This window comes from Ochotona curzoniae, unplaced genomic scaffold (assembly GCF_017591425.1).
Source record: "Ochotona curzoniae isolate NIBS_2020 unplaced genomic scaffold, NIBS_Ocur_1.0 contig_4501, whole genome shotgun sequence".
Lineage (NCBI taxonomy): Eukaryota > Metazoa > Chordata > Mammalia > Lagomorpha > Ochotonidae > Ochotona > Ochotona curzoniae.
The window spans coordinates 1,201,584-1,229,436 of NW_024466307.1; the positions used below are offsets into that span (position 1 = coordinate 1,201,584).

Here is a 27,853-nt window from a genome sequence, read left to right on the forward strand (position 1 = left end):
TCCTCTTTTATGTTATCGTGTGGGATTTAGCCATCAACAAGGGTCTTGGGCACATCACGTACCACCATGTAAAGGCACAAGTGACTGACATCCTTGAGCAAACAAACCTGTGGATTCTCAAGACTTGCTCAATGCAAAACAAAACCTCACATCTTCTTTGCTTTTTTTTTTTAAAGCTATTCATTTGAAAGAGTTATACAAGGAGAGACAAGCTGAGAGAGACCTCTTCCATCTGCTCTTCTGCTCCTAAACAGATTCAATGGCTGGGGCTGGGAGCTTGGACCCCAAGCTAGGTTTCCCATATGGGTGCAGGGGCTCAAGTAACTGGGCGGTCAAACTTGCTTTCCCAGGCACACTTGCAGGGAACTGATCAGAATTGGAATCAATGACCAAATGGTGCACCAGTTCTGCAGAAAGCAGTAGTCTGCTATGTCACAGGACCGGGCCCCCAACCTCATAACTGCTGATGGGAAGTTTCCCGGCTCGCTCATGCAGTGAACTCCTGCCCCGAGACTCCCACTACATGTGATCAGCTACCACAGGAAAAGCCGTGGCAGACACGGGTTTTTTCAGATGCTGTGGAAACGCGCGACCTGTGAGCAAGCACAGGTTCGGGAATAAACAAGAGGGAGACAAGTGCTGGCACACTTGCTCCTCAGACATACCCTTCTCCCAGGTCTGCATCATTCCCAAAATTCCAGTGTAAAAAGTTTAACTTTCTAGTATGAGGTATTTTCTCCATTTTTTATTTATTACTCCAGAAGTTAATACATTCAGATAATTTGTTAGCTACTGAAAATCGAGATTTTTGAGAGGTGAGGTGAGTTAGGGGAAAATTATTTCAGAATGAGACAATCGATAATTAAGTAATAATAAGAGGACCTGGTTCTCCAGGGAATCAAGATTTTATACAAAGCGGGATGGCAGTGAGTCCTGAGTCAGGTGCGCCTGTCGGGTTAAACTGCCACTAAGTGTCCAATTTTAATGGCAGCAAGTTTTAGTCATGCAAATGTCAGTAATGAAGAGACTCAAAAAAACACTAAACCCTGCTCCTTCCTTCATTTACCAGACAAAAGCAGGTGCTGTAGCTAAAACTCTAGATTTCTAAATCCTTGCTATCTTAGTATTCTTTTCATTGCACGCCCTCAGCATTCGGAACTTGATACTACTTCATAGTACATGGAGAGCCAGAAAATTTTTTATTTATTTCTGCATGGATTCTATAAAAATACATGAGCAAAAAATTAAAGACATTGCACAAGGTTCAAAATAAACTTTGTTTTTGTGAAGTTACTTCTTTGAGCCTCACTAAATATTTGTCAAGTACAAAGCTGTAGTTTCAATGTGCTGACAGCACTCTGTCTCAGCTCCACCAATCGCTGGCTATTTATTTGTCCAAGAAGTGGATTTTGTAAACTAATTAGATACCACTTTAAAACCCAAACAGTAACACGTGAATGGATTCTCTCAATAAGATCAACTTCATTTCGGAGCGCTTACGACGCACATACCTCAGGCCTTACCGCTGTCTGCGCTCTCCACAGCATGCAAGGTCTGGGACTTACCGCTGTCTTCGCTGCTATCCGAAGAATCCTCTTCCTCTTCAGACTCAGAATAAAATTTCTTCGCAGGATTTTCTTTCTTTGTTTTTCCTGCTGGGGTCCATTCTTTTGCCTGTTTACAAACACACACAAAAACATATATAAATGAAGTTTCATTAAGAACTTTAGACTTATGGCAAACTCAATCATTTAAATACCACAATAAGAACAAAGGTGAAAGCTTCAACAGAGAATTTAACTGTTAGAAAGCCTAGCATTAATACTAATTCTTCTTTTTTTTCCTAAAGATTTCTTTATTTACTGAAAGCAGTTACAGAGGCAGAGAGGGAAAGAGACACACACATACACAGTGCTTCCACCCCCTGGTTCACTCCTCCAAGTGGTTGCAACAGCCAGGGTTGGACAGGCTGAAGCCAGGAGCCAGGAACTTCCTTCAGGCCGCCCCACATGGGAAGGGCTCAGGCATGTGAGGCCACCCTGAGTCCCCTTCCCAGATGCCAGGAACTTCACTCAGGCTGTCCCATGTGGGAAGGAGTCTTCTCTTCTACAACATTTGATCAGTTGTAATTATTCTCCATAATAGGTTGCCAATTATTACCTCCAGGAATGTAGCAACAAGAAGAAAAACAACTCTAGCTGCTGAACAGGACAAGCGAAATCAACTTAAGAAAACGGGTTATTTAAGCACTGCCCCTATGAGAGAGAAAACATTTAGAAGAACACACGAAAATAGAAGAAAGTCAACCAATCAATCTAGCAGCCAATCAAGGGATGCAGCTGAGAAGAAATTAAACTGTGTAGCACTGCTACCAGTTCCTTATAAACCTCTCCAGGGGAAGAGCAGAGGGCACTGAGAGGGGAAGGCAGTAGGAAGGCGTACTCTTCACACTCCAGCAGCTGGCCAGCCAGGCAGCTGTGCTGAAGGGCTTTCACTGGGTAGATCAAGGGAAGCAAACGACAAACACAGTTTTCCTAACTTCTGCGTATTTGTAAAGAGTCTGTCACAAAATAAAAGTGGTAAGGACAACTGATCAAGCTCCCCTTCCCATGTTACATAATAAAACAGAGACAGCGAAAGCACGGACTGCGGATCCCAGCAGGGTCGGAATCCCAGTGTGTTCACCTACTAGCCATGCAAACTCACACACGGGACCTTAGTTCTCTAAACTTTGGTTTCCTCATCTGTGAAGTGGGAGTAACAATAACCATCGCTTGGGATTATTCTGGGTTTTGAGCAAGATAAAGTGTGAGCACGCCGGCACGGTACACCGTCGGGGGTTGCTAAATGGGGCTATTATTAGTTACCACTGCTGCTGGCTGCAGTCCGAATATAGGGTGTTTAGGCAGTTTAAGGAAATTATTTCTCAGAGGTTATGTTCATTACAGAAATTATATTTAAAGCAACAGTTACTGCTTTAAAAAGTTATTTTGTTTCAGAAAGTTTTCTCATGAGCAGAAAGACCAGCCTTCATGTGTTAACTGAATCTAATAAAACAGATAATTAGTTTAGAAAAACTTACAAATTCTCATCATATACAATGGAGCTACAGAATACTAGATCTATATTTCACATTTAAAATAAAAATTTTTCTATAACTGGCAATGAACATTTGGAAACTAAAAAAAAACCAAATCACCCTTTTGGACAATCAGTGCTACCATTTATTAGTATTTCCAAGAATTAAGATTCAGAGAAAAAAAAATCACAGAAACCCCATTTTCATAGGGAGAAGCATGACCAAACGGAAATGCAGCTAAAAGGGACAACTTGTATAAGCAAGCCAAAGTTCACAATCAGAAGACAGCGAGAACCAGAGTCAGAATGAATTCCTGTGCTGATTCTGTACGAAACTTGACCTCTAAAGGATTCCAGTAACCGTCAGTCAGACTTTCTTGACAGACTTCCAGTGACAACTAAAATCAGAAAACTCACAGAAGCTGACCAATTCTAACTAATCCTTATGATGCTCTGACACCTTCCAGGGCAAGCCTAGGCACCTTAGGAACAACAAACCCCACATCACCACAGAGACGGTAGCAGCAAACGCGCCTTGACAGACACGGCCTGTGGCAGCAAAGCCAAAGCTGCTTTCCTCAAGCAGGGCAGAATTTTTATTGATGTGATTATACGTTATTGACTGTATTTTAAAAAAAATAAGACAGTAAAAATTTGGAAGGCAGAGTCTCACAAAGAGACAGAGCTCTTCCACACTCAGGTTCATTCCCAACGCCTGCTGTGCTCAGCCTGCAAAGCCAGTGGCTCCGATGCAGACAACAGGACACAAGTAATGGGGACACCTGTGGCCTCCCAGTGGTGCACATGAGCAGGACACTGGATGAGAGACGGGAACTTTAGGGCCTAGCGCAGTGGCTTAGCAGCTAAAGTCTTGCTTTGAATGCTCCGGGATCCTATATGGGCGCCAGTTCTAATCCCAGCAGCCCCACTTCCCATCCAGCTCCCTGCTTGTGGCCCGGGAAAGCAGTTGAGGATGGCCTAAAGCCTTGGGATCCTGCAACCGTGTGGGAGACCTGGAGGAAGTTCCTGGCTTCAGACTGGCACAGTATCGGCCACTGCGGTCACTTGGGGCGTGAATCATCGGACAAAAGACTTTTCTGTCTCTCCTCCTTTCTTTATTTCTGACTTTGTAATAAAAATAAATATATCTTAAAAAAAAAAAAAAAGAAAGAAATCCAGGCACTGTGCTATGCGATGAGGTCATGCCAGGCGGCAGGTTAGTGCACTGTGCCATCACGCCTTCTCCTACTGGCTCACATTTAAATGGAGTAGGCATACTTCAGACAGCACATCTCTAAACAGAATTAGAAGGCACTAGACTTGTTCTCCCTTGTTTATAGAATGACCGCTCTCCACTACTTAGTCACACAAAAACCCAATAACCAAAAATCAACAAACAAAACAAAAACAAAAAGCAAAACCTCCTGATATTAGGAAAGAATGTCCAATTTTTTATCTTAATGGCCAGCAGTTTTTCCAGAGATCTGGGAAAAGAGCACTTCCAAGACAAAGCCTTTCAGTTTTCATTTTCTCTGGGATCTTGCCAAAGGACATCTGGTACACAGAGCCCCCCTCTGTTTAGGCGTCACTTAAAAACAGGCTCAACAGAAAACTGGAAGAGAATAGCAATCATGATTTTAGAAAGCATTGACAGGAAGCTTATAAATCCCTAAACAAAGTAGAAAAAGCTCAACCCAATGAAGTGAAATACCTTAAAAATGGAATCTCTACAGATAAAAACACAACAGTACTAACGTGGGTGGCACTAATGCAGAGAATTCCATTCTGCATTTCTCTGAAGGAAAGGAACAAACCATGTACCATGGGATAGGAATAAGGCAGTGATTCTCTCCTACAAAGGCCAACCATATGTAACACACGCCACATCTAATGTTCCGTTTTCAAGCCCCTCAAAGGCTTATGTACAAAACAACAGTTATCCTGGAATCTTCACAGGACGGACAAAACTAATTTCAGAAAGGTCAACTTACCAACTCTATTATTTCTACATTGCGAACCGATGGATCGGGTGCCACTTCCGGCCAATTGGATAATTCCAGGTACCCTGTAGCTTTAGTGTTGAGAGTATGAGATAAGGTGCCAAGCTGGAAATGATCTCTATCTATTAAAAAATAGAGGAAAATATAAAATAAACAATGAGCTGTATATAACAGAACAATCGTAATCAGAGCTCCAGGTAATTGGAGTATTAACTCAAATGTCAAGGAATAAAAATAAACCAGGAAGCTCTTCATAGGTCAAAAAACTGATTTCAGTCCATAGATTACAATAATCTCTCCCATAATGGTCAATAAAAAAGCTAATCAGTCAGTGTGTTTAGAGGTGTTGCTCTGAAACGTAGCTTCTCTAAAAATTACTTTACTGTGAATATTAAGAATGACAGCACAGTTAAACAATCCATATACATGTCTTGGCACAAACACGTCCAGAATGTTAATAGTTTTTCTTCAGAACTGAACTGTTTTTTATCACTTTACAGCAATTAAGAAGCATTGTGACAACAAACGTATACAAATAAAATGAATGTATATAATCAGCTGGAATGGCTACTTGTTAAACTGATGAAATATTCAATTAGTACTTTTTAAAAATCGAGGGCAAGCAAATCAACCTCTGTGCAAAACAAATTCAAACACAGGCAGGTATTTTTCATAAAATAATTTCTCCTAGAAACACTGCTATTGCATATGAAACATTTAACTGACTTATGTTCCACATACAACTACTGTCTTAGAGGGTGAACAAAGTCAACGTCTACAAGAACAACATTGCTTTCGCCCACTGCCGGGAAAAGGCCCGTGAAAGGGACGGAATGAAACGGCCTGAAACTGTGCAGCGAAAAGGGCCTATAAAGAGAGGAATTTAGATTTTAAAAAGCGTACCTTGGAGAACAAATGAAAGGATAAAAACTAGGATACTCTTATGTCTGCATAGATGTTTGTCATTTACATTTTCTGTGAAACTCGATGTGCCTGCAGTGATCTGCTTATGGCAGCACGCGCTGTGCAGTGAAGGGTCTGATAATAATACCTTTAAAAGGAGATTCAAGCAGTGGGGCAGGTTTTTGAGCTAGGAATATTTTTTTAGCATATTTGCTTAAAGCTCCACTCTTCTCGTTCGGAACAATAAGCTGCCTAATAAATCTTGTGCGGTCTCTGATGTCATAGTTTTGATCATACTTGCCGAGATTTAATATGTACTGGGTAAGCAATTTCGTCTGTTGGAAAAAAACAGAACAAGACAAGAATACAGTTATTTATGATTATTGATAACTCTGGATAAACATATTTAAAGAGGTAATAAAAATGAATGGTTATGTCAAACAAATGTTGCTCCATAGGGAATAAGCATTTTTAACGCCGCAAATGGGATTCTGCACCAGGAGCGTGTCCTCTCCTGCACGGGGAGCTAGGTGAGCGTGGAACAAGAGGCAGCCATGTGCCAGATTATTAAACTGCTCAACTGGAAAGAAAGGCATCATTAAAAAAATAATCATATATGGCAAACCTGCTGAAGGGTCTGCATGAGAATAATGAATGTGGAAATACAACTAAAAACATGGCACTCAAAACTTAATCGGAAAAATATGCAGGACATGAAGACATGAGCGCGCGGGGGCGGCAGCCTGCTAGCCGGAGGTGTGCCTCCTGAAGAGATACTGCCCGCACACTGTCTGCACGCGCTTGCTTCGGCCTGAGTTACGACCCATTAAAGCAGGCACATGAATCACTGAGCTGGATTACTGCAAATTATTCGCAGTGCATTTAGCTGTTACTTTTTCATAAAAGCAAGCCGCTGATGCCCTCTAAACACCAGGGTAAAAGACTTCTTCCATTTTCCCCCAAGCTGCTTATAGCCTCCAGTAATACTGGTCATTTATTTATTTATGTAAAAGAACAACTTATTACCATGGCTTTTATACCATAATAAGACCCCCTAAGTCAATATGTGTAATGTACTACATTAACATATATTGAGATAATTTTAATAATAATTAAGCCAGAATTAGAAATGCTAACAAAGTAGGTCTGTATTTTAAAAATAGTTCTTTTATTAAAAAAAAAAAGCATAGCTTTAATTTAGAAGCCTACGCGTACACACTTTTAACTAAAGGTCAAAGAAGATTCAGAGAATGCACGAAAAACATAAACTGAACAGTCTATCATTTTATATACATAAAAAGATGCAAGCAGGATTACTCAAAGCAGACAAGGCTAGAGACGATTCTAGAACAATAACTCCACGTACACACAGGTAGAACGAGGTGAACCTTACAGGAGTAACTGGTAGTAACTGGTAAGATGATGGCTCTGAACAGAAAGCAACCTTCCTGCAGTACCAGGGTGTTTAAAAAGCACTAACCTAGTTTTATCAAAGCATAATGATAAAAAACGCACGTGAAAATGTTAACAGAGCTATTCTGAGTATACCTACCAACAATTATTTTTCACTAATTGCCAGACCATGTATGGTAAACTACAAGATTAAAAAAAAAAATCTGTATGATTCCTTAAAAGAGTCACCCAAAAAGAAACACAACTCAACTCACTCTTTTGAGCAAGAACAGTTTTTTGGCTTTTATTTCCATTCCTAAAATTAATTTTCAGGATATTAAGTCTTTTCTGTATATTAAAAACTACTGAGAGTAAGAGAAGGCAGTCAAAGTAATTACAATTATACCATTTAAAACATGTATTTATTGACTGTAGAAGTTATGGAGTATGCGTAACAATTTTACTAAAATATATTTTAAAAACTGAAATTCTTTAAAACATGAAAGCTATATGTATGTATATAAAGATATAAAAAAAACAAAAAACATAAGCAGAAAAATTCTTCATGCCGCCTTTATACTTAGCACTTGAGTAAGTTTATTCATCTTTAGTATAAAGGCATCAGTATTTCTCTGAAAAATATATTTTGAATTGGTTTTATTTTTAATTTATTTTTAAATAACATGGCATACAATCTTTTTCAAAACTGAATTTTGTATGCAATTATGAAACTTGACCTTTTCAACTTACTCTTCTCTGTAGACATAATATATTCAATGGAGAAAATGCTGTTTATGGTACTCCTGAGCAACCTACTAAGCTTCAAGAAAATTCTACTGTTAGCAAGGTACTCTTTTTTACTATTTTTTTTTCTTTCATACTGATACTTTTTTAAAAATTTACACTCAAATATGTTACATTCCTCCCTCTAGTAAATGCAAGAAAATTTTTCTGGTACTCATTTTTTTTTAAAGATTTATTTTATTTTCTATTGGAAAGGCGGATATACAGAGAGGAGAGACAGAGAGGAAGATCTTCCATCCGATGATTCACTCCCCAAGTGAGCGCAACGGTCGATGCTATGCTGATCCGAAGCCAGGATCCATATCCCACACGGGTGCAGGGTCCCAAGGCTTCAGGCCATCCTCGACTACTTTCCCGGGCCACAGGCAGGGAGCTGGAAAGGAAGCGGGGCTGCCGGGATCAGCACTGGCGCCCATATGGGATCCCGGGCGTGCAAGGCGAGGACCTTAACCACTGTGCCATCACGCCGGGCCCCTGGTACTCATTTTTATGAGACAAAACTTTCAAATAATTCTTCATCACTTTTCAAATATTAAATCAGATTTGGGTCAGGCAAATTCAATGGCCTTCTCAATTTCTGTTCATTCTGACACAAAATACAAAATCCTTAAAAACAGTTTCATCAAGAGTCTCCAAAAAAGAACTTCCCAATTAAACCCTAAATTTTCATCATTTACTATATTTCACAGAGATAAAGTATAGTCCTTTTTGTTTGCAAAAAAATTGCTATTTGTTAAAAGGTTCAAAAGCAGAAGGTTTTTGATATTTATTCTGGTGATACTTCAAAGATTTCCAAATGACGCTTGAACAAAAATATAACCAATATACATATACTAGATGAAAAATTTTTACAAGGCAATAGAGAAAACATAGGTTCATTGGAAAGCAATCCTAACCAGTGTAACCCCTGTTAATGACACGGCAGGCAGAGAAGCACTGTCCTCGGACGGGTCTGCACACTTCCTCACGCCAAGGTGTGCGCAGGTCTTGATGAGGACCAGTAACCCTCATCACCAGTGGTGCTTCAGCACACAGCATTTGCACACACCACAACCAATTCCCAAAAAGGTCTTTGTCCCAGTTGCCTTAACATACCCAGAACACTGATTTTACCATGACAATACCTTGTGTCAGCAAAAGCAGAATAATTTTATCTTCAATGTTGGGGGTTTTTAACTTAGCACTTCTGACAGTTGGGGTCTCTCCTGCTCTTTTCCTCACCAAGCTCCCTGCTGGTGACCTGGAATGGGGCCAGGGGCCAGCACAGATGGCCAAGCAGCCACCGCAGAGTAGGCCTAAAGAGAGCTCCTCACTCCTGTCTCTGACATGGCTGAGCCTGCCACTGCAGCCATCTTGGAAGGGTGGGGATGGAAGATCTCTCTCTCTAACCGTGGCTTTCAAATAAATGTTTCTTAAAAAACAAAGTATTTAATATTTAAGTAAATAATCATGACATTTTAATATCACCAGCAGCACAATCCAAAACCACATAGAACAAGTATGTTCCAATTAAAAGAAGCATTCAATATCCTATACATATATCCATTTATTAAATTTTCAGATTAATTTTTCTGCAAAGATTTAAAAAGCAGTGACTGAAGCTAACGATTTCTACTATCCAAACACTGTTTACATCAATTACATTCTCCTCACATTTACATGAGTCACCATAAAATAGCAGAAATTAATCTTACAGATTTCAGGAAAACTGAAAATCTATTATTTATAATAATTTCCAACATAAGGGTATTATATTTTTGCCTAAATATTGACAATAGTATTGTAATAAACTGGCGATGATTTATTCAAACAGCTTTCTTCTGATGAGTCATGTGTTGTTTAATGACAAGAATGCTTTCTAAGAAATGCAGAGGTTTCCTAGTTCATTACACGCCAACTAAGATGGCTACAGCGTCCCTGAGCAGGCTGTGAGGGTATCTGACAGCACGGCCTTCTGTGTGTGTGCTCCCGGCTGAACACAGGGTTGGGCAGTGCCTAACTACCACCAACAGCTTAGCACAAAATAACAGCTTTGAGACACTATTAGCGCAAGGCACAAAAGCATAAATTCAGCATCATAGATACTAATATTGGCACCATAAACTCCTCATTTATATTCGCTAATTTTTTAAAAAAAGGATTTATTTGAAAGAGAACGTGAGTGAGTGCAAGAGAATAGAGAGAAGCAGACAGGGATCGCCCATCATCTGGTTCACTTTCAAAACAGGCACAGCACCCAGGTCTGGTCCAGGTAAGAACCCGGAATCGAGAACTCCGTTCTAGTCCCCATGTGGGCAGCAGGGGCCCAGACACCTGGCCCTACTGAGCTGAATGGGCAGGGGCCCAGACACTTGGCCCTAGTGAGCTGAATGGGCAGCGGCCCGGACACTTGGCCCTAGTGAGCTGGATCAACAGGTGCACTAGTGAGCAGCCAGGCGGAACGCAGAACAGCAAGCACTCAGACTAGTGCTACTAGACTAGGAAGGATACTGAAAAACATATTTGAGAAATGAAGGCACGCTTCAACAGAATTCTTAATCTACCCCAAGGCAAATTCAAACAATACTCACGTTCATCTTATTAATCTCTAGATTTCCGGACCACAAAGGACTCTGTGAATTTAAGGTAATGTCTCCACTCAACAAGATTAACCTTTCTGTCAACTTGAAAAGCTTTCTTCTGTCACGTTTTGCAATGTTTTGTTTACTTGAGATATTTTTCTAATATCAAGAAAACATCAAAAATGGGGTACAAACATAACAGGACAGTGCCTGAGCTGCCTGGGTGGAGTAAAGAGCCTTTTCAAAAGACCTAAATCACAAACCAAAACAGAATTTGCCTCTAACTCCATTAAGGATGATCAAAACATCAACAACAGAAAAATACAAACTTCAGTTTCATAGAATATAAGTAAAACAAATGAACTATAGCAAAGGCAACATTTCAAAAGTATATTAAGTGAAAAAAGTACACACAAACAGGATACTGACATAAAAAGTCAAAACCACATACCCCATTTATGGACACAAAGTCCTAACAAAAACACAGATGTGCATGGCAGTAAGAAATACACCAACAGCAATGTTCACCAACGGGAAATCAGGAGACTGAAGCACTTTTCCAAGGAAAAACAGTACATTACAGAAATGAGTTCTTTACCGAAAAATAATCATAACTCATAGGGAAAAAAAATCTAGCCGTTGGTTTATAGTATAAACCAGGTTATAAAAGAAGCAGGTTAAGTGACAGGAGCTATGCCAGGAAATCCAAGCATTTTACATGAACTGTCTCATTTACCCTCAGTAACCTTGGGAGGTACGCTCAGTCAGTTCTGCTCTAATGCTTGTTTTGAAATATGCATTTGTTCCAACTCAGCTGATGTATTAGGGAACAATTTTGGCATAGCATGAATTCTGTGTCTGATTTCTTCTGGCAAAAACACTATGTGAAGGCAGAAGACATTGCACGCCAATGACCTAGGCTGTAGGAACACAATAAAAGCACCTGTTCAGAGTCGCATGGTGGGACAACTTCCCATCGGATCTGTTTGTCTGTCCTGCTGTTGGATTTGAACTCACACACCTTTACGGCTTCTCAACACCCTAACCACGGGAGGCAGAAAGCAGCACACACTGCACTGTCAATGGCCTTTTTCAAGGACACCTCTGAGGGACCCACAGCAAACACAAGAGCAAAGGACCAGAGCGTCAGATGCCCCATCAGAGGGTTCTGAGAAGCGGAACAAAGACAGTGACATAAGGGGGAAAGAACTACAACACGAGAGAGAAATGTGAAATTAAGAGAAAGAGAAACAGAACATTGAACACAAAGTCTCAGAGCCCTCACCAGCCTGGAGAACACCAACAGAAGGCCAAGGGTCCTCTCAGCCACAGCTGCTCAGACAACCAGGGTCCTGAAGGAGCACTCTCAACAGAAACCCTGGTCAACTCAACAACTTCCTCTGCACCTGTAGGACAAGGTCCACATTCTTGAAAATACCTAATGCTCTGTGCTCTTGGGCCAGTATGACAGAGACTCCTAGCTGCTTCTCACAGTTAGGGAGACCGCAGATGATGCAAGCTCAAGAAGTCTGCTCTGTCTCAGACCGAACCTTCTCACTGTGTTCTCATCTCTATCCACAGTGCTTCACCCTTGCCACCCCAACAACTCTCCCAGACCCTACTCCAAATACCATGAGACTGGCAATCAGGCTCCCACGCGGGAATTTTAGGAGACGAGGCACACATACAGACTGTAGCACCCACCTTTCTAAACTCATTTTTATTTTATGACACAATTCCAAACACTCTGGGACTTGCTTCACCACCAACACCCTGCACTAACATCTCTTATTTTGTTACAATACAATGGGTCTTCAAAAACTGTCATAACTCCATCATTCTATTTAAGTGTATTCTGACATTGCAGGTATGGACACGGCAAAGTCCAGCTTCCTACTATCAAGAAACACCTACAGGTTTCACTGGGAATCCATCTTTGATTTAGAAGCAGCGATGCATACTGCACTGCACCTTCACATTTCTATCTGGTAGTTTCTATTATACAGTTCCTCCAGATGTACATGCAGGATTACCCATATACCTATGGCTCTTGTCTTTTGCATGAAGGTTGCCTTATATCAGAGAGAACATGAACTTGCCCTTTTAGGATTGGTTTGTTTCACTAAACTGAACTCATCTTTTGAAGGTCCCTAAAAACTGTTTATGACTCTGCCTGCCCTCTCTCCTTACTCTGCACAAAACAAATCACTCCTTACCATGTCCTTAGTAACATCACACCCATTTATGAAATTTCCTCTGGCCTCTTTCCTTCTGTTTCAGACTGTCAATACTTGTAGAGTTCCACTGTATTTCAATACGTCGATGATAGTAAAGCACTTAGCACATTCTATTTCATTCTTTTATCTGTTTTCCTTCATACTATAGAAGAATGTCATTTGTATGAGCACCTATAAGCTAACACAGGACTGTAAAAACAAAACACACCAGGCATCTAGTAACTGCAGTGTGGCCAGACTAACACAGCAGAAAAGCAAAAGCACAGGCCAGACCCTTTGAATAGCAGCCGCTTACCTGCTTTGAGTTGGTTAAATACAATTTTGCTCCCAGATTCAAAATTTGCAGTTTTACCAGATCATCCTCAGTAGTGAAGCTTTTAGCCATCTTCCTCAAAACATCAGGGGCAATTTTGGGAACTCGCTCACAATTTTCTCCAATTAGCCACAAAATACTTGCTCTGGCCACAGGAACCTAATATTAGAAGCAAACAGAATTAGAAATAAGATACTAATAATTCTCCTTCATATTCCCATGGGAAAGATGTTTAAATGCTCTAATGGCTTAAACTATAATCCATTCAATGCATATACAGGAAGATTCTCTACGTTTATCGACTTATTCAGCTGTTAAATAAACAAAATCTCACTAAAACCAGTTTCAAAGAGAGTGCTGCTATGGTTTACCTGCTGAATGTCTCTAAAGGTTCGCGTGTCCACGTGACCACGTCTGAAGCAGGGAGGGTGCACCCAGAGGGTGGTCCTCAGGAGAGGGTCACGGTCCACGTGTCACAGGCTGTGTCCACGTGACCACGTCTGAAGCAGGGAGGGTGCACCCAGAGGGTGGTCCTCAGGAGAGGGTCACGGTCCACGTGTCACAGGCTGTGTCCACGTGACCACGTCTGAAGCAGGGAGGGTGCACCCAGAGGGTGGTCCTCAGGAGAGGGTCATGGTCCACGTGTCACAGGCTGTGTCCACGTGACCACATCTGGAGCCTGGGAGGGTGCACCCAGAGGGTGGTCCTCAGGAGAGGGTCACGGTCCACGTGTCACAGGCTGTGTCCACATGACCACGTCTGAAGCAGGGAGGGTGCACCCAGAGGGTGGTCCTCAGGAGAGGGTCATGGTCCACGTGTCACAGGCTGTGTCCACGTGACCACATCTGGAGCCTGGGAGGGTGCACCCAGAGGGTGGTCCTCAGGAGAGGGTCACGGTCCACGTGTCACAGGCTGTGTCCACATGACCACGTCTGAAGCAGGGAGGGTGCACCCAGAGGGTGGTCCTCAGGAGAGGGTCATGGTCCACGTGTCACAGGCTGTGTCCACGTGACCACATCTGGAGCCTGGGAGGGTGCACCCAGAGGGTGGTCCTCAGGAGAGGGTCACGGTCCACGTGTCACAGGCTGTGTCCACATGACCACGTCTGAAGCAGGGAGGGTGCACCCAGAGGGTGGTCCTCAGGAGAGGGTCATGGTCCACGTGTCACAGGCTGTGTCCACGTGACCACATCTGGAGCCTGGGAGGGTGCACCCAGAGGGTGGTCCTCAGGAGAGGGTCACGGTCCACGTGTCACAGGCTGTGTCCATGTGACCACATCTGGAGCCTGGGAGGGTGCACCCAGAGGGTGGTCCTCAGGAGCAGGTTGCCAGAAAGTCTGAGATTGGCTGCAACCACTTCTTCATTTGTGCTTCCAGCTTTAGCAGGTGCATCTCCCACGGCCCCACCCATCACAGGGTATCTGGCAAAGCCTGCATCATTCCAGCCAAACCTTCAGCTACCAATTCCTGAACTAAATAAACTTCTTTCTTCCTACGTAGCTGGTTTCAGGTATTTTGCTAAAATAGACTAATGGAGCGAAACCTGCTGCCCAAGAATCTATAATCAGACACTGGAAAATTCTGGAACCTGCCCCTTTGCTTCTGTATTCTTTGATGCCTCTGTGCTATAACACCAGTGAGCAGTTGCACAAAAGACCAGGACAGATTGCTCAGCTCCAACTCCTGGCTACCGACTTACAGAGAAGACCTGTCAGTCTCCTGCTCCAAACAATGGTTCTCAACCCTCAGCACGCACTGAGAAGCCTACACTCTGGCTCAAGAGGTAGGCTTCTGCTGTCATTGTGCAGTAGGGCCCAGAAAGCCACGTCTAAGAAGCACTACAAACGACTCCGAGAAACCAGACAACACTGAAAAGAGATTGATGCTCCATTAAAGAGTACAGTTCCAAGTCAAACCCTCGGGGTACCTGTGCATACAGTCCCTGGAGACAAATTTCATCAAGCTCTGCTTACAGCTCACGAGTCCTGCCCTACCCTACTACTGGTCAACAACAAAAAAATGAGGATAAGACAAACGTGTCCAACACTGCAGCTTGGCATTATCCTTCTAAAATAAAGTACATTTCAACATAATTTGTTTTCTTAAAAATCATCACACTGCTGCAAATTGGAAACCTTCCATCAGTACCATTAAGACCTGCATTTTTGAGTATGCAAATTAGCTTTATTACTGTTGCTTCTTTGTTTCCCCCTCCCATTCCAAAAGGAATTTGAGAGGGCATGTAAATTAGTTTCTGTGAACATTTTCACCTGCCTTGGAAAATTTCCTATTTTGAATAAATGAAAAAGATCACAGCTATATTTAAGAGGTAGCATCATTAAGGAAAGGTCACACTTTCAATGAAATTCTTTTGGCATGCCCAGCTTGGTAGCTTAGTGGCTAAATCCCTGCCTTGCAACTGCTGGGACCAAGTATGAGCCATGGTCCTCGTCCCGCTCTTCCACGTCCCATCCAGCTCCCTGCCTGTGAGACCCGGAAGAAGCTCTCTGGCTTCTGCTTTTGGACTGGCTCAGCTCTGGCCACTGTGGCCACTTGGGGAGTGAACCAGCAGATGGAAGATCTTTCTCTATCTCTCCTTCTCTCTGTAAATCTGCCTTTCCAATAAAAATAAAACACACCCTTTAAAAAATTATTTTGGAATTTCCCAAAATCTTAATACCTCTACATAGTTTCACAACTGTACTTAGCACAAATTGTTAAAGAACAAAGCGACAGTAAGGACTTCTCTATAACTAAACTTAAATTGCGTTATTTGCCACTACTTCTTCCAAAACATCTCATGGAAAAATACGAAAATACTAAAACATCTCTAGGTTAGCTGTGTTTTACCAGAATCACAATGGAGCTAGCAAAATGACTTCGGAATAAAAATGCATGTATTGCCAAGCACCTTAACAGCATTAACTTTAAGTTAATATCAATAAAGCATTTAGTAAGACAGAAGACATCAGCACACTTATGCAACAGAAGGTCTAGGTGCTATTACGGGTCTGTTCACACAGTTTGCAGCACTGATGCCTTACTGAACACTAATCCCTGGAGAGAAAGCAGTCAGCAGTAACACCCCAAAGGTCACACTGCATGAAGACCTTACCCCCAATCTGCCACCTGCAATCGGGCTAAAGAGCGGGAAGTGAGAGGTGTATCGAACTTTCTAGCATAAGCAGTCTGAAGTGCATGTTATACTGAAAGGCACCTCCAGATAACACTACACAGACAACTCCAGGCCTTAGTCATGCCAGACTGATTTTTCTTAAATAGTCTATTATACATTGCTGGTGTAAAACTCAAATTCTATGACATATCACAATCTATTCCTCCTGTTTTAAGTAATATCCTTCTGGTAATTCACTTAAAATTCTCTTTTGTTATTAAAAAGGCAATCCCAAACAGATTTTAAGAGATTATTTATATTCCTGAGTAAGATTACTGACACCTGAATACTCTCAACAGTCACAACACAACTTTTGCAGATTTACCAATCAAGAAATCTTACTGTACACAACTGGAAACTAAAGCTGGTGGTGCTATTGAGAGATGAGACATCTGCAGTTTTCTAGAAATGAGATAATAACCCCCAAAGGAAAGACTTCAGCATTTAATTATCTATCATCTACTTGAAAGGGAGGGAGGGAGAGACAAGGAAACAGAGAGAGGAGAGCAGCCTTCAACTCACCGATTTCCTCTCCAGCTGGCTAAGGGAGGCTGAAGCCTGCAGTTCACAACACCATCCGGGTCTCCCATGGGGTGGCAAGTACCAGAACTGCCATCCCAGCTCCCCAGAATGTACACTAAGATGGGGTACATGGACCCCAGCCCTGGAACCGCGACCCCAGCTTCCCAGGACGCACACTACACAGGGCGGCGCGGACCTCAGCCCTGGAACCGCAACCCCGGCTTCCCAGGACGCACACTACACGGGGTGGCATGGACCCCAGCCCTGGAACCGCGACCCCGGCTCTCCAGGATTTCTACAAAGAGAAAGCTGGGATAGCAGCTGAGCCAGGAAACCAGGCGTGCCAGCGGGGGATGCTGGCATCACAGGCAGCATGGTACCCACTGTGCCAACACTTGTCTTCAACCGTTCCCCGATACACACCCAGGCAAACACCTAAAACACAGAGAACTTCTCCACAAGAAATCGTATCAGTACAAACGCATCACACTTTTGTGCATGTCATTTCATCTAAAAGTGCAGGAAATGGACAAATTTTTGGGCGGCAATCAGAAGCAGTGTTGTTTTGTTTTTTTAAATTCTCTGCATCCCTTTCTTCCTCCCTTAGTTGTGTTAAAATGACTTTTATTTGCACACCCTGACAGTGGAACCCATAGACAGCTGCTTTAAAAGATTTAAAGCAAGTTTAAAAAGCTGGGAGTAATAGAATTAGCCACTTTTTGTGCCCCACGGTCTTTTCACTCACAAAATGAACAGGAACACAGACCCAAACCCACACCAACAGTGCACGCGCCCAGGTGCACACATCACAATCACACACATGATATAATACTTTCATTAGGAACCTCTTCTTTTCAATATTCTCAAAGACAAACTGGATTGTAAATGACTTCGCCCAGCGCTTTATTCTAAATGCCGTGAGCAAGTGGTTAAGTGCACTTTTCAAACCTTTTTACTAGAAGGCAGTTTCCCACTGCCATTTTAACCCATTAACCTGCCTGCAAAAACAAATAATGATTCCTAGCCGCCCCCCCCCCCCGAGCTATACAAAGACATGGAGAGAGGGTTTTACAGATCCCTCTGCAAGCAATTCAATTTACAAGCCATTATGCTTCAACACTAGCCCACTGCAGAGTAAATCCTGCAAAAACATCAATTTTATTTATTTGAGTTTGTCAAAGGCAAAATCAGTGGACATGTAAACAGATGGCATACCAACAGCTCATCACATCGAATATTCTCTGTCTGGACTGAATATGCATTAAAACTTCCATCACGGTGAACCACGTGCTGACGTCAGGGCAAAGCCGGGTGCTGTGTGAAAGCAGGTGCCCAGCGAGGCCTCTGGGCAAAGAGTACACTGCACACTCCTGCTGTATTCCTGGATCGCCCTTGCAGAATCGCACCTTTCAACTTCTCCCAACATACAAAATCCCCACCTGCCCACAGCAGTATGTGATATCCTGACGAAGCAACATGCAGGCTGTACGCACTTTATTCTAGAGTTGCTCTACAGCAGAAAACAGTATCTGTTACAAAGGAAGGCCCTTGCAAAGGATAAAATATTCACAACCAGAACATGTAAGGAACTGTACTAGAGGTGGAATCTATTCTATTTGAGGAAATGAAAAAGTCAAATATTTTAGTTTTCCTGTGTCCAAAACCTTTAACGCTCATCTAGGAAACCTCCAGCATATGCTAGCCTCTGATTCTGAGAACTATACAGACTCTGTCATCATCAAGGACAACCTAGGGAGACCCTACCACTATCCCCACCCGAATATGAGGAAACGGTTAACAAAGGGGTTAAGGAATCTGCACACATCTCATGGCAGGTCAGGGGTGAATCCAGAGCCAAAACGGTGAAAACTGCAGGCACAATTCATGCCAGTCCAGAGGGCAGAGAACCTGAGTGTGGGAAACGAGGAACGGCAGCCAGCAAGCCACAACTGGTACCAGACATGACGGAGGCAACCAAGCTTCACCGTGACGGGCCTCGCGCCTTACTAATCACCCCCTGTCCTGAGCTGCCCTGTGCAACAGCGCCTTTCCACCTCCTGCCATTTCCCCGAGAGCCTGTTTATACTCCTGCAGCCTGGAGCACTGACAATGGGTGCTGCGGTTTCATGGCTGGGTACAGGGGGCCTATCTCTTTACTTCGTGCCTCTGCCAGGGGGGCTCTGGTCCTTTCACTGGGTTCCAGTGGCTTCGCACCCCTCCCTGGGGAATTCAGGATGAACAGGAGAGTCAGGAAGACAGAGGCCACATTTCCTAAACTATTTCCATCTTACTAAAATTTTTGTTTTTTAAAACACAACTAATTGAGAGCCAGGAGGCTTCTTCTGACATCCCACGCAGGCACGGGGTCCCAAGGCTTTCCCAGGCCGCTGTCAGGGAGCTGATTTGGAAGTAAAACAGCTAGGACCAGAACTGGAACCCATGTGGGATGCTGGCATGGCAAGGTAGATGATCAGCCAGTTGAGCCATCGCTCGGGCACCACCTCCACCTGATCCCACCCAGGAGTATTCTTAACGCTTAGTACTCAGCAGTTTCAGTTCTAGATGATTAAGATGCCCCATATTTTTCAGGAGTTCTTATTTGGCATTTTGTCGCCATTACAGCATATGTTTATATCTCTCTATTCTAAGCGTTCACTGGGTAGTTGCTGGTTGGAGAACAGATTCTCTCCAGGAGCTTGCCACCCCTGCAGAACACAGCTGAACACAGGTGGGAGGTTGTGTGTCTAAAGACACTATTAAAACTAGATGTTTCATTTACTGTGTTTCTGACTTGGTCTGTTTGGGGGAAAAAGGGATTGGGCTGATTTATTCCCCAATTTGCTAGTGATTCTCGAGGAAGCAATACGCACGATACAATCCTGAGCAGCTCAATAAGGAAGAATGGGAAATGAACACAGGAAGGAAACAGATGGTCCCACAAACCCGTTCTTACCGCCAACTCAAACGCCTCTCCAAACAGGGAGCCTGCGTTACAGTACGCCCTGCTCCTACGTGCCACAGCAGCTCCTGGCACCCAGTGCTGCTGCACACTCCTCTGCCCTGCGTCTGTGACAGCAACAGGGGCCGTCAGAGCCTGCCTGGCGGCCAAGGCCCCGGTGGGGGACTCGAAGGGCCTCCCGGGGTTCTGGCTGCAGCCTGGCCCAGCCTTGGGTGCTGAGGCATTTGGGAAGCCAGTCAAGGGAGGAAAGAGTGAGCTCTCACACACCTTCAAATAAACACGTAAGACGGTGGCTGCTTTCTCAAGTGTAAGATCGAAACAGTAATAAAAATCAAATTCACAAGCTTATGAAGAAAATTAATGTTTTACATTTTAAAAATATTTAGAATAGTGCTTGGTAACAACAATCTATACTACAGAGACATGCTAAAGAAATAATATATTAGAGCTACCTGAAATTTACAAAATTTAATTATATCATAAAATGGGTCTTTAAAACCATTAACCACAACTTTGTTGACATGGGGCATTGCTGGGGCCTCTCACACACAGAGTCACTCAACCCTCATGATGGAATTACCAGGTTGTCGGGACCTGAACTCAAAGTGGAACAGGTGGGACCTAAACTGGAGCTAATATGAGATGATGTTACAGGTAGAGGGGGCTTAACACACGATGCCACAACACAGACCCCCTAATACTACTTTCTATCTACAGAATGTTATCAACTGTTCCTTGTAGTACACTTCATAGCAAAAAAAAAAAATCTAGAACTACATGTTGCATGGCACTTCCAAGTTCTTTTTAGTCTCCTATAATTTGATAAAGTGTCTGAGTCTCATTTCTGTGCATAATATAGCGTGTTGCTCCAGAGTATAGATGAGTTATTCTGTAGACTCCCTCGAGATGGGTGTGTATTCTGTTTCCTGACACTCAGGTTCAAGCTCCTTGTTTTGGGGGGCTGTAACCCCACTGACGAGTACACTGAGGAAGTCCTGCTGGGTCTCCCCACTGTGGTCACTGCGCTCATCTTGTACCTGAGGAAGTCCTGCTGGGTCTCCCCACTGTCGTCACTCGCTCATCTTGTACCTGAGGAAGTCCTGCTGGGTCTCCCCACTGTCGTCACTCGCTCATCTTGTACCTGAGGAAGTCCTGCTGGGTCTCCCCACTGTCGGTCAGCACGCTCATCTTGTACCTTTACGAGGAGATATTCTGATACTCTGCGAGTCACTATTACTCTCCAAATGTTCACCCATAAATTTTTAAATGTTAGAAGTTGTTGCTGAATCAATTGTCGCTGTGATGGCTGATAAATGGTAATATTCTAATTCAATAATTCCTTCCACATTTATTATTTATTTCTAACTGTAAGGAAGAGGGTCAACCTCTTTTCCTCTATCTACGCACCCATCCCAGTTCAAAAGAAGATTCTCACCCGACTCGGCTGCTTGGGACAGAACGTGCCGTGTTGTTCTGACACGGCGGCCGCTCCAGGCCAGCTCCCGGGTCCTTCCAACACATCCCCACCACCCTCTGAGCTCCACTCCCGCTTCTGTGTTGGCTCAACAAAACGCTGCAAGTTCATCTTGTTCTCTCTTCACTCTACTGCTAAAACAACCACGTCTCCAGAGTCTCAAGCAGTGAATGGGATAAATCAAGACCTGGCATAAAAAGGAACAAAGTACTATGCTTCACAACACGCACGAAAGCAAGCGGACACAAGAGGCCACAGCCTCTAAGGCTTCATCTTCACGCAATGTGGGGAACAGGAAATCCGGACACAGAGTAGAACACTGATGGCCAAGATGAAAGAACTGAGGAGTTTCCTGGACTTTTCAGGGGATGAAAATGTTCTGAAATACTTAGTGGTGACAACTACACAATCTTATGAGTCTACCAAAATCACAGAGCTGCGTATTTCAAGAGTAAGTTTTACAGTATGAAATTGTACCTTGAAATAAGAGAACCAGCTATGGGCACAAGGGTTTGACATTCAGAACTATGATTTCTAAGCACTCTCAGAAGAATGTGCATTCAGTTACAAACCACATTTGACGTACAAATGTGTTTAGACACAGCACACATACATAAGAACATTGAAGCCGACTGCCACCTCCGACTCGCCAGACCGCGCAGGGCTCCGTCTTCTGTCCTCCCTCTGAGATGTGTAGGAAGTCTTAGCACCAGATCTTGAACCAGGTCAGTTCAAGTCCCTGATGCAAAGCTGCTCCTGATGACCATTCAACTGGGGATGACTCCGGAGTGACGTTCCAACAGCGCCTAGATACTCACAGTGATGCTGTCCAACAGCTTGGCCATGTGCTGAACGATCCCGCCATGTTGTGCAGGCTGCATTTGCAATAATTTCTTTATAACAACCACACTTTCAGCAACAACGATTTCTGAAATAGACCAAGAACATTTATATTAAACATGCACAATCCAATTAAAATGCAATATACTTGATCAAACAGATAAAGCATATACTGTTAGCAAAACACATTCCCCATGCCTTAAAAGATGAGGTTAAAAAAAATAACTACTACGTTATAAAATCTTAGGGTGAGAAATCTACCTTAGTTAGAAACGTTCATTTTAAACTTTAGCTTGTGTTGCTGTCTCCTGGCCTCTATCACCCGTTTGAAATCTCTGTTTCTGTGGGCCAATTATGTAGAGGTTTTCAAACATCCAAAACCTAAACATTTTCTTTAATCCACAGGAAGCAGCAAGTTCAAAACAAGTTCTCATTCCATGGCACACTCAGGCAGAAAGCTGTTGGCACAGCAGAGACCCAAGACGAGCCAGGAGAGCACCTCCCTGCTTTCCCGACTTCACGCTGCCTGCCTTGACCCAGCCTGTGCTCGCTCAGGGCTGACCTCTTACTGTAGCAGGAGACCAGGAGCCAGGGTGCACACATCATCCTGGAGCCTGCTGGTGGCGTGCACACCCCTCTGCTGGGCCTGTCCTGGGAGAGGCTCTCTCCTACAGGCTCCAGGCACCTCCCGCTCTTCGCACCCCTTCCTGTGCCTCCAGGGACTTAGGGCAAAGGCTGCCTATTATTAGCCTGTTAGCTACTTTATGGTTTCTTGGTTTTCCTTAGTACAGCGTATACCTTACAAACAAAACCCTCCTTAAATTCTCTCTAAGCACCCCTGCCAGGTGCGCCATCTGTTTGCTGCACAGAGAAGCATCCCTAACATAGTTAGCTTACACAGCCCTATGAGAAGGGACTAAGCACCTTCCCCCACTGGGACGGGGGACTGAGTTACACACTGAAGCAGCCAACTGCTACTCTGTAGCTACTTCTCTTTTTTCTTTTTTTGAAAGATTTACATTAAAGCCCATCCATGAAATATGATCACAAATTTTTTCCATTAACTTAATCTTTTAATCCAAGTTTCCATGAACACTTTGAAGTAGCCTCATGTTTTCTTATCCCTTTAAAAATACAAAAATCTGTCACCATTATAATCATTATTAAACACAAAAATTTCAGATACTTCAATCTTTTTTAAAGATTATTTATTTGAGAATCAAAGTTACAGGGAAACAGGGAGTCTCTCTCTCTCTCTCTCTCTCTCTCACACACACACACACACACACACACAGAGCTCTCTCTTTCTCTCTCCCTCTCTCTCCCTCTCTCTCTCTCTCTCACACACACAGCTCTTTCTCCCTCCCTCTCCCTCTCTCTCTCTCTCTCTCACACACACACACAGAGCTCTCTCTTTCTCTCTCTCCCTCTCTCTCCCTCTCTCTCCCTCCCTCTCTCTCTCTCTCTCACCCACACACAGACTCTGTCTCCCGTCTCTTGGCCAGTGCCAGGGCTGGGCCTGGCCAAAGCCAAGTGTGAGGAGCTTCATCCGGGTCTCCCACAAGGACTGCAGGGTCCACCTTCCAGGGTCATCTTTCACTGCTCTTCTCAGGCCATTAAGCACATAGCTGGATGTGCAGCGGAGCAGCTGGGACTTGAACCAACACCCACCTGTGGTGCCAGTGCCACAGAAGGTTGTTTCGCCAGTGTCAATGCTGGCCCCAGTTTACTCTTTCTTCACAGAAATGGTAGGTTAGCTAAATGTAAATAAACAACAGGCTACTAAAACTTACGCTTCAATTGACAGCTAGGTATCGTGCTACTCACAGTTTAACGAAAGAAAAACAAATTAGAATTAAATGACTGTCCACAACTGAACTCAGACCCAGCTTACAGCTCTGCCTCCCATTGCCACTGTGAGCAAGCACTGCTTTTACCACGAGAACCACCGGGCATGGCAAAGAAGACGATGGGGGGCCGGAACGAGATCCGTCCTCACCAGGCTGAACTAAGGCAGCTGGGCATTTACGCCTACGGGTGGAGCTAACGAGTTCATATCACAAAAGCCTCCTTTCATGTACACTGTGGGGAAAACTCACCTAAGAAGAAAACGTACATCATTTTAATTACCTACGTGCACAGACAGAATTAGTAATAGGTGAAATATGTATGTGGCATTATTTATGCTTTTGTCTGTCAGTTTCCTACTATTGCCAGATTGCCACGGACTCAGCTGCTTAAACAATACAAATTATCATCTTACAGTGTGCAGCAGGAACTTTAACAGCTCTTATGAGATGAAATCCTTGCTACTAGGGCAGCATTCTCGGGGACTTTTAGGGGAAACCCTGTTCTTTGGTCTCTGCACACACTCTTTCGGTCTACGGCTCCTGGAATCTTTCCTGCCCCCTCCCTCCACTTCCCTGGTCTCCCAGCTTTCCTACCTTCCTCGCCCCGTAGGGACTCTAGATCACAACGGGCCAAACAAACTCCCCATCTCCCGACCCCAGTTCAACCCTGTCCACAAAGTATGCTTTACCAAACCATGTAGCACAGCCAGGGCTTCTCAGGGCACCTGCCTCACCTTTCTGCCCCATGAGCACGTGTTTTCTCATTCTCTGCAGGCACTCTGTTCTGCTTGCCCTCTGAGCTGCCTCCTGCTTTGCAAGGCTCTCAGCTCTACGGCACTGCACTCCCAAAAGTTCAAAACGACCCTGTGTTCGACCCCTTTCTTCATTCCCACCTTGTCCTCAAAAAAAACCAACAGTCCTTCTTGTAACAAGAACACCACTACTATTCCCACTTCACAGAGCAGAAAACAACCCCCCAGCCAGCCTGGCCACTCCCTCAAGCCAGCATCAACACTCCCAGCCAGGTCATCTGGCTCCACCCGGACGTGGCCACTGTGCTCTGTCATGGTCTCCCTCCTCTAGACCACGTGCTCTGTGATATTTATTAAATATCTGAACTAATTCATCAGAAAATGCCTACTGAATTTTCAAAAACAAAAAAGTCTTCCACCTAAATCCTTTTAGTTTATAGTAGATGGCAACAGTTACTCAGATGAATTTTATTAACATTTTCTAAAATAATTCATCTTAAGCAATTAAATTATCCCAAACTGGTCCTTGAGAACTTTTAGAACTTTGAGAATGATAATGGACTACTTTTATGGTCATGGGCCTTCTTAGCAAGCATCTGTCTACCCCAAAGAGAAGTCTACAGCACTGAGATAAACCACAGCCCCAACAGCACCCAAACGCTGGGCTGCGGCGAGAGGTACAGCTATTCAACTGACCACAGAACCAAAGCATCCTACAGGCCCCAAAGACTTTACGGATTTTAAATAAACATAATACTCACTCTTAAATGTAGATCCTTCAACAGGAAGGAGAAAAGTGAGTCTGCCATTAGTGACCATTTTAAAATTAAAACTACCGCTTCTTTAATAATAATTCCCTCACATTCAAGAAAGATAGTATGTATACATGTGTATATAATATTTCATATCAATAAAATATAGAGTAAGTGATTAAAACTAAAAACTTTTTAATTGACTGTTTCACAATAGTGAACTCAACTAATAATAAAAAGTTCACTTTGGTACATTTCCTTGTGTCCTCTCCCACTCACTGTGCTCAGCAGGATTTCTAACTTACTAAAGGAGAATAATGAAACGATGGTTGATGAGGTATTCCTGGCTGATGATGCTGATGATACTTCGTAAGTAGAAACTGGACAAGGCAACTGACCTCAAGTGGGAAACCACGGGTTACAAGGGGGCTGTTCTACCATCAAGGTGAAAATATCAGAGTTCAGACAAGTAAACTCTCTTACTTTTTAAGGATGATTTATAAATTATATGTAATTTTAATCTACTTTTCATGTAAAAGTGCTGTAGAGAATGCATATTTTTAAAATCAAAGCCAATAAAAATATTTTTTGAGAAATTAAAGTACCATAACACAGCTGAAACAGCAATAACCTCTTTAAAATCCATATTCTGAATATTTGATGAGAGAAAAAGAATGTGAAAAATAATACTGAAAACATCTGAATACATACTGCACTAAAAATCAGTACTGTATCTAACCAACTTCGGGTCATTTTTTTATATTTTATATAACTACTTTTTAAACAATAAAACTCCAACATAGCTTGAATCCTTACTGCTGAATGCTTTGAAACTATTTTCATACTTGTCAAAGGTCTAGAATTATATTCTCCAGAAATGCATCTTAGTTTTTAAAAAAGTCATTTTTAAAGATACAGGAAAATAAAGATATAAGTTCTAAAGTCACATTTCAAAAAGTGTGATAAAGAGCCAGAGACAAAAAAAAAGACAGTTATTTAAAAAAGCAAAACCAAAAGCCCAAACCACACACAGACAACACCGCCGGCGTTACCTCTCAGTTCAGTGTCTGATCCTTGTGCCGGCACTGATCTGGAGTTTTAACACAATCTGCAGAAAACACCTATGACAATACCTTGAGTTTCCAGATACAGTGGGTGACCACTTTTATAAGAAAACCCAGTATTACTTGGAATTATATGTTCTGAAAAAATACTTAGCTGTCTAAATCGGAAAAGAACAATGAGTGAGAGGAGATGGCGTGAACCCCTCGACCGGCCACAACCAGCAGCGCTGGCACAGGCCGAGTGGAGGCGCTCGGAGTTCTGTCCTGGCCTCCCTGCTTCCGGCACGTTAGCGGGAAGCTGGCCAGACACAGTGACCTTGGCAGCCAGCACCAGGCGCTGGGCGGCCAGGCGTGCGGCCTGCAGCGCCATCCGCCAGCTCTGCCTGACTTTGTTGTTCATATCAGAAGTACTTACAACATTACACTCTTCTGAAGACAACAAACATGGGGAAAGGTGATCCAAAGTGACAGAATTACTGCAGTAAAGAGGTATTTCTCAAACAAGGCGCAATAACCAATTTTATATTTCACATCATGGCTGCTATATCATTTTGTCTTTATTTAAACACAGCATAAATCTATAATTCTGAAAATTTTAGGAATTTTATGTAGAAAATTAAGCTTTTCTTTAGAAGAATCTCATTCTAATCCTTACTCATTACTCTTTTGTTTTCTTTAAACTGTCCCATCTACTCTGAAGCAACTCAAAGAATAACTTTTTACCACAAAACATTACATGAGGGCCCAGCACAGTAGCCTAGCAGCCAAAGTCCTTGTGTTGTACATGCTGGGATCCCATATGGGCGGCAGTTCTAACCCCAGCAAGCCTTTTCCCATCCAGCTCCTACCTTGTGGCCTGGGAAAGCAGTCGAGGACGGCCCACAGCTTTGGGTCCCTGCACCTGTGTGGGAGACCTGGAAGAGGCTCCTGGCTCCTCGCTTCTGATTGACGTAGCTCTGGCCATTGGGGCACTTGGGGAGTGAATCAACAGATGAAAGATAATCCTCTCTACCTCTCCCTCTCTCTATATATCTGACTTTCCAATAAAAATAAATAAAAATCTTTAAAAAATTAAAATTACATGAACTCTAGAGTACATATCTCCTATGATAATATGATTTTGCAGAATGCACAGATATGGTCCGTATTGAAAGGCTGAAGCTGTTCCAAATGGATGG

At 43.2% G+C, this 27,853-nt stretch overlaps 1 protein-coding gene across 3 annotated transcripts in view; it reads right to left on the reverse strand.

The window, feature by feature from the left end:
• Positions 1 to 27,853, reverse strand: part of AP3B1 (adaptor related protein complex 3 subunit beta 1) — a 151,263-nt gene that overhangs the window by 67,352 nt on the left and 56,058 nt on the right. For 2 of the 3 annotated variants that reach the window (XM_040985955.1, XM_040985956.1), the window contains 5 exons: positions 22,236 to 22,345; positions 13,271 to 13,447; positions 6,130 to 6,316; positions 5,070 to 5,200; positions 1,566 to 1,674 (listed from right to left, as the gene is read on the reverse strand). In XM_040985955.1, the coding sequence (XP_040841889.1) occupies positions 1,566 to 1,674; positions 5,070 to 5,200; positions 6,130 to 6,316; positions 13,271 to 13,447; positions 22,236 to 22,345 (714 nt within the window). Of the gene's footprint in view, positions 1 to 1,523; positions 1,675 to 5,069; positions 5,201 to 6,129; positions 6,317 to 13,270; positions 13,448 to 22,235; positions 22,346 to 27,853 lie in introns of all 3 variants that reach the window. The other variant, XM_040985954.1, reaches the window with a different exon arrangement.